The sequence below is a fragment of the Neomonachus schauinslandi genome, chromosome 14, assembly GCF_002201575.2.
Source record: "Neomonachus schauinslandi chromosome 14, ASM220157v2, whole genome shotgun sequence".
NCBI lineage: Eukaryota > Metazoa > Chordata > Mammalia > Carnivora > Phocidae > Neomonachus > Neomonachus schauinslandi.
The window spans coordinates 51,979,935-51,987,513 of record NC_058416.1 but is presented as its reverse complement, the minus strand read 5'-3'; the positions used below and the strand labels follow the sequence as shown (position 1 = coordinate 51,987,513).

The 7,579-nt window shown below is 35.8% G+C and overlaps 1 protein-coding gene across 1 annotated transcript; it reads right to left on the bottom strand.

Moving 5' to 3' along the window:
* Nucleotides 1-4,030: 4,030 nt before the first annotated feature.
* Nucleotides 4,031-5,134, bottom strand: LOC110576930 (6-pyruvoyl tetrahydrobiopterin synthase-like). The gene is made up of 2 exons (XM_044921258.1): nucleotides 5,106-5,134; nucleotides 4,031-4,352 (listed from the first exon to the last, which is right to left on the bottom strand). Exons 1-2 carry the CDS (start codon nucleotides 5,132-5,134, stop codon nucleotides 4,031-4,033), a joined length of 351 nt encoding a protein of 116 aa, XP_044777193.1.
* Nucleotides 5,135-7,579: the final 2,445 nt, after the last annotated feature.

The window sequence follows — 7,579 nt, the reverse complement described above, 5'->3', positions numbered from 1 at the left end:
AATATTCTCCCCTAATCCTTTGCTTCTTACATTTTTGTTATTCTGTAAGGACCGGGTTATGAAAAGCTTTGCAGAGCTCATATTAAGTTGAAAAATACATTTGAAAAATTTTTCTTTGCACTATATTCTTTTTTTAGTATCAAAGTTAATATGTGCACAGTTGTCAAATAGCTCCATGCTTTTAATGAAAAATAATACTCCCTACAACTCTGTTCTCCCTCCTTTTCTGTTTCCTAGAGCTCGGTGCTTTTTAGCTATTTCTTTTTTCAGTTTCCTTCATATCTCAAAATAACACAATTGTATGGCAACCTTTAGGTTTTTTTACTTTTAGGCATCATCTATTGACTTCCTACCATGAAAGATTAGGCTTTATCTTTCTTTAATCATTTCCCACTTGTTACCAAGCACTGTACTGCATGTTTTCTATCCCCCTCATCCTCCTGAAAATTCCATATGTTAAGATTTTTATATTAATACTTATTTGTGTTAACATGATTATATAAATGCCATTTTCAGATGAGCCCAGTACTACTCTTAGACACTTGCAAAGGGACCCGTGTCTTGTGAGCCAGACTTTAGAAGTTTTTGCTCTGGCCTTTCTCCCTGGGAGAGGAATTCAGAGGACCAAAGGAACTCCCTTTCCAGATCTTACTCTTGGTCCCTGAATTCCCTGCCCAAATGACCCTGAAGCTGCTTCTAAAACCTGTGCAGGCCCTATCCTCATGTGTCCTGCTGAAGGTGGATGTTGCTACCCATGTATGCATCTAAGGGGAGAGTGTTTGTGAGGATATGATCAGAGCTTGGATACATGGGTTGATGTTTAAACATATGCCCATAAATTTCCTCAGTGTGTGGCCTGGACCTTGAGGCTGGAATAGAAGGGGGTAGGCTCTTGGTTTGAGGTCAGTAGCTAGCTCTCCATTTACTGCTAAGCTCTGATGTGGAACTCTTAGAAGTATGAGGATTTTAAATTCAATCCTGGCCTTCTAGGTTATTTACTTAAGGTAGGAGGATAAGATGTATTTTATTTAATACTTTTTTAGTTTGATTTACATTTTAAAAATGTACAGTTATATGATGTATGGACCTTCATTTATCTTTCCCCTGTCCCCTTCCCCAAATGTAAGAGGTGGGCCTAGTTTAGTCATGTAGTATACAGTGATTATTTTCTTTACTTGCACAGATTTTAAAATTTGTTTTGCTGGAATTAATAATTGTCTGGGTTTGCATTTGCTTTGTTTTCTCTGTACTTATCTCTTATCCTTAATTTATCCCTTGGAAGTTTAAATCTCTTTTTAATTTATCAAAATTTTCAGGTAATATATCTTTTTCATCTTTTGGAGACATTCCTACTGGAGCTTTTTTTTCTTCAATTGTTAAAATTATGGTAAAATAAACATAACATGGAATTTATCATCTTAACTGTTTTTAAGTGTACAGATTGGTAGTATTAAGTATGTTCATATTGTGCAACCATCAATATCATCCATCTCCAGAACTCTTTTCATTGTGTAAAAACTGAAACTCTATTCCTATTAAACAACGACTCCCCATTCCTGCCTGCCTCTAGCCCCTGGCAACCACCATTCTGCTTTCTCTATCAATAATTTTGACTAATCTAAGTGCTTTACATAAGTGGAATCATACAGTATTTGTTTTTTGTGATTGGCTTATTTCACTTAGCATAATATCATCAAGGTTCATTCATGTTGTACCATATGTCAGAGTTTCCTTTTTTTAAAAAGTCTGAATGATATTCCATTATATGTATGTATCACATTTTGCTTATCCATTCATCCATTGATGGACACATGGGTTGCTTCCACATTTTAGCTATTGTGAATAATGCTGCTGTGAACATGAGTGTACAAATATATTATTGAAAATCTACCTTAAGTTCTTTTGGGTATATACCCATAAACTGAATTGCTGGATCATATGGTAATTCTATTTAAAAAGTGTTGAGGAACTCCCATACTGTTTTCCACAGTGGCTGTACCATTTTACATTCCCACCAATAGTGTACAGTTGTTCCAGTTTCTCCACATCCTCTCCAGACTTGTTATTTTCTGATTGATTGATTGATTTATGATGATGGCCATCTTAATGGGTGTGAGATGGTATCTCATTGTGGTTTTGATTTGCATTTCTCAAATAATTAGTGTTGTTGAGCATCTTTTCATGTACTTCTTTACATAACATTTATATATCTTTTTTGAAGAAATGCCCATTAAAGTTTTTTGCCCATTTTGGAGTTAGGCTGTTTGTTTTATTGTTGTTGAGTTTTAAGAATTTCTATATATGCTAGATATTAATCCCTTCTCAAATATATCATCTGCAAATATTTTCTCCCATTCTTTGAGTTTCCTATTTATTCTGTTAATAGATTTACTCTGTTGCCTTTTGATGCTTTTTTTGTGTGTGTGCATGGTCTGTGGAGTGGTTCTCAAACTTTGTTAGATAGCAGATATTCCCTGAGGAACTACTTAAAAATGCAAAGCCCAAGTCCTATCCTTGGTTAAATGAATTTGGGGCTCTATATTCTGTAGTATCTTCTCACTTGATTCTGATGCATATCTCATTTGAGAACAATAGGTCTGTGGGTACAGATTCTCAAACTTGGCTGCACATTAGGAGACTGGAGTCTCACACCTAGAGATTTTTTTTTTTAAATTAAAAAAAATTTTAAATTCTGGTATAATTAACATACAACATTATATTAGTTTCAGGTGTACAATATAATGATTCAACAATTCTGTACATTTCTCAGTGCTCATGAAGGTAAGTGTACTTTTAATCCTTTTTAATCTATGATGCATAAAATTTAAAACTTTTTTTTTTTAAGATTTTATTTATTTGACAGGGAGAGATGGCGAGAGGGAACAGAAGCAGGGGGAGTGGGAGAGGGAGAAGCAGGCTTCCCGCTGAGGAGGGAGCCCGATGTGGGGCTCGATCCCAGGACCCTGGGACCATGACCTGGGCCGAAAGCAGACGCTTAATGACTGAGCCACCCAGGAGCCCAAAATTTAAAACTTTCACAAAGCCCAATTTGACTATTTTTTCTTTTTTTGCTCACATCTTTGGTATCATCCAAGAATTTATGCTAAGTCTAGTGTTGTGAAGCTTTTGCCCTATGTTTTCTTCTACGAATTTTATAGGTTTAGGTTTTTGGCCCATTTAGCTCTTTGGCCCATTTTGAATTAATTTTTGTATATGGTGTTAGGTAGTGTCCAACTTCATTCTTTTGCATATGGATATCCACTTTTCCCAGCACATTTTGTTGAAAAGACTGTCCTTTCCCTATTGAATGTCCTTGACACTCTTGTCAAGAATCATTTGACTACATATGGCAAGATTTATTTCTGGACTCTAGTCTATTCCATTGGTCTAAACATCTGTCTTTATGCCAGGACCATACTGTATTAGTTAGTATAGCTTTGTGGTAAGTTTTTAAATCAGGAAGTATGAGTCCTCCAGCTTTGTTCTTTTTCAAGATTATTTTAGCTGCTTGGGGTCCTCTGAGATTCCATATTATTTTTATGATGGATTTTTCTATTTTTGCAAAAAACATCATTGGGATTTTGATAGGGATCATTCTAAATCTGTAGGTTGCTTTGGGTAGTATTGACATCCTAACAATATTAAGTCTTCTAATCCATGAACATAGGATACATTTCCATTTACTTATGTCTCCTTTAATATCTTTCAACAATGTTCTATAGTAAAAGTCTTTTACATCCTTGGTTAATTTCAAAGTGTTTAATCCTTTTTTTTGTTTGTTTGTTTTACAAGTTTGGTTTTAAAATAAGTTTGAATTCACAACAGGTCTTACACACAATAATTTCAATAAATCAGGCACTCCAGAAAACAATGTAGAGTTATGACAATTATGTAATAACTTCTTACTAGTCCAAGGGGATAAAAACCTTTTTCAAATAGGGAAACAAATTAATCTTGCTATAGTATTAACCTCTAAAAGCTATTCTCCTTTATATACTACAATATATTGTCAGTCTTATATAGTTTTACTTTATAAAGAACTCCTAAAGGAAGAAATTTCTGGTGGTTTTCCCAGATATATACAGCTACATTTTTCTGTTGTGCTTACAGCATCTGCAAAGTATGGCACATCCAAATCCAGATTCTTATGATCAAGGGGCTTCTTCATTGCCTCCATATACTCTTTGAGGTCAGTCAAATTCATAACCATTCCTGTAACAGGATCATTCTCTCCATGTACTATTACCACAACTTTATAATTATGCCCATGGCCATTGGGATTGTTGCATTTCCCAAACAGTTTCAAGTTTTCTTGGTTACTCAGAGATTTGCTGTCAAGCTGGTGGGTCACACTAAAGGAGACAAGGGGGACACTTGTGCCTTGTGGTTACCAACTGCACCTGCCCCACTTGCCGCCTTACCTCTAGTATTTTTTTTTTTTTTTTTTTTTTTAAAGATTTTATTGACTTATTTGAGAGAGAGAGAGAGAGGAATCACAAGCAAAAGGGGGGCAGAGGGAGAGAGAGAAGCAGACTCTGTTGAGCAGGTTGCCCCACATGGGGCTTGATCCCAGGACCTCAGGATCATGACCTGAGCCGAAGGCAGATGCTTAACTGACTGCACCACCCAGGAGCCCCAATATCTTATTATTTTTAATGCTATTGTAAAAGGATTGCTTAATTTCTTTTCCATATTGTTCATTGTTTATTGTGTAGAAATGCAACTAGTTTTTGCGGGTTGCCTTTATATCCTGCTACTTTGCTGAATTTGATTATTCTAGCAATTTTTCTGGTGTGTGGAATCTTTAGTGTTTTCTGTATGTAAGATCATATCATCTTACTTTTACTTCTTCATTATCAATTTGAATGCCTTTTATTTCTTTTTTGCCTAATTGCTGTGGCTTGAGGTGGTGAAAGTGGGCCTTCTGGCTTTGTTTCTGATCTTAGAGGAAAAGCTTTCAGTCTTTTACCATTGAATATGATGTTTGCTATGGATTTCTCATATATGGCTTTTATTATGTTTTGTTATCTTGAGGTAGTTTACTTCTATTATTAGTGTGTTGAGTTTTTTTTTATCTTGAGAGGGTGCTGAATTTTATCAAATACTTTTTCTGATCATGAGGTTTTTCCGTCATTCTGTTAATGTGGTGTGTTTATACTGATCATTTTTTTAAGTCTGTGAATCTTTTTTTTTTTTTTTAAAGAATATTAATTTATTTATTTGTCAGAGAGAGAGAGAGCACAAGTAGGGTAGCAGCAAGCAGAGGGAGAAGCAGGGTCCCCACTGAGCAAGGAGTCTGATGCAGGACTCAAACCCAGGTCCCTGGGATCATGACCTGAGCTGAAGGCAGACACTTAACCAACTGAGCCACCCAGGCATCCCTATACCTATCAGTTTTCATGTTGAATTTTCCTTGCATTCCAGGAATAAATCCCACTTGGTCATGGTGTATAATCTTTCTAATATACTAGTGAATTCAGTTTACTAGTATTTTGTTGAGGAGTTTTGTATCAACATTCATAAAAGATATTGGTCTGTAGTTTTCTTTTCTTGTAGTGTCCTTGACTTTGTTATGAGAGTAATGCTGGCCTCATAAAATGAGTTAGGAAGTGTTCCGGTCTCTTCAATTTTTTGCAACAGAAGGTTTGGTGTTAGTTCATCAATGGTGTTAGCTAATTCAATGTGTGGTAGAGTTCACCAGTGAATCCATCTCATCCAGGGTTCTTTGTCAGGAGATTTTCGATTATTGATTCTGTCTTTTAATCTCTCTATTGTTTTTCTATCTTTGTGATTTAGTCTCGATATATTTTGTGTTTCTAAGAATTTCTTCATTTCATCTAGGTTATCCAGTTGGTTGATGTACAACTGTTCATAGTACTCTAATTCTTTTTATTTCTGTAGAATCAGTAGTAATGAATAGAGATTCCTACTATTTGGAGGACAGAGTCCTTATTGCCCATCCTGTCTCCCACAAGTTGTTGTGCAAGCTGCTCCAGGAGCACGTGCACAACTACCTGCCATGGAACTGAACGATGGGGAATGGGTAGCTGCTGCAGTGCTAAGAGCTGAAATTGGCTGAAGTTAACTACAATTTACAGTCCCAACCTTTGCCTGGAAGTGGCAAGCCTTCATTAGACTCCAGAGTTCCAAAATAGTTACATCACATAGATTCTGACAGTAGAATTTTTATCTAGATGGGGAGCTGGATCCCTGGTGCTTCCTACACTATCTTCTATCCCAAATCCTTCCCAACTGGAGCTTTTAACTTGCTGTTATCTAGACTGGTTCCTCTTTAGAACTTCTGCATAGCTGATAACTTGCTCATATCTCTCATTATGGGAGATTCTTTCCAGTCTTTGTTAATTGGATCACTTTTCCCAAGGTCCATGTCTTCATCTTTCTTGGTTTATTCATCCAGTGGCCTTTTGAATGGAGGTAACTGGGAGACCAATTTTTGACATATGTTTGAAAATGCCTTTATTCTAGGGAGGCCTGGGTGGCTCAGTCGGTTAAGCGTCTGCCTTCAGCTCAGGTCATGATCCCAGGGTCCTGGAATTGAGTCCACATTGGGCTCCTTGCTTAGCGGGGAGCCTGCTTCTCCCTCTGCCTGCCTCTCCCCCTGCTTGTGCTTTTTCTCTCTGACAAATAAATAAATAAAATCTTTTAAAAAATGCCTTGATTTTTGATCCATCTTTAATTGATATTTTGTTTGGATATGTAATTCTATATTACAAATAATTTATCTCATAATTTTGAAGACATTTTTTCCAGCTTCCGTGTACCTTTTGAGAAGTGTGATCCAATTTGATTCTTGATCCTTTGTGTGTAAATTCATTTTATTTCTGGAAGTTCTAAGAGCAGTCTCTCTGACTCAATTCTGATATTTCCTGATGATGTACCTTAGAGTAGGACTATTTTTATCCACTATTCTGTGCTCTCATGGATTCTTTCAATGTGAAAATGTATCCTTCAGATTTGGAAAATTTTCCGTTTTCTCTGTTTTCTCTTTCTGGAACTCTTTTATTATGATGTTGGACCTCTTGGACTTAGCTTCTAACTTTCTTATCTTTTCTTTCTTATTTTTCACACCTTTGTCTTTTTGATTCTACTTTCTGAGAGATATTTTAATTTTTATTATCGAGTCATTCTAGAAATTGAGTTTTTCATTTCTATGACTATTTTTAAGAAGTGAAAGCACTTTTTTTGTTTTCTGAAAGTTTCTTCTCTGTAGCATTGTATTCTTGCTTTATTGATGCAAAATCTTATTTCTTTTGGAGAATACTGATGATACAATGTAAGAAAATGGCCTTTTTCTTGAATGACCTCTATTTCCTTCAATTTCCTTTATCTGTCTTTGTTTTGTTTTTCTCTGCAAATATGGTGTCTTTCTTTCTATGTCTATTGTCCTTGGCTGTGAATTAATATTTTAACTGTGGTCCACTAAGAAGCTGATTGCATGTACAGGGCTTATTGACTATGGACTTTACAGTAGGCTGAGCTGATTTGGTTATTTCATGGAGGATAGACTCAAATATCAATATCTTTACTTTCTTTTTTGTGTTTTTGTCAGATTCTGCAA

Excerpts from the sequence above, each read along its gene's own strand:
- LOC110576930 (XM_044921258.1), bottom strand. The coding sequence starts at position 5,134 with ATGACGGAAAAACCTCATGATCAGAAAAA. Across the intron at positions 4,353-5,105 it reads AAACCTCATGATCAGAAAAA|TGTGACCCACCAGCTTGACA; the intron begins GTATTTGATAAA and ends TGTCTCCTTTAG.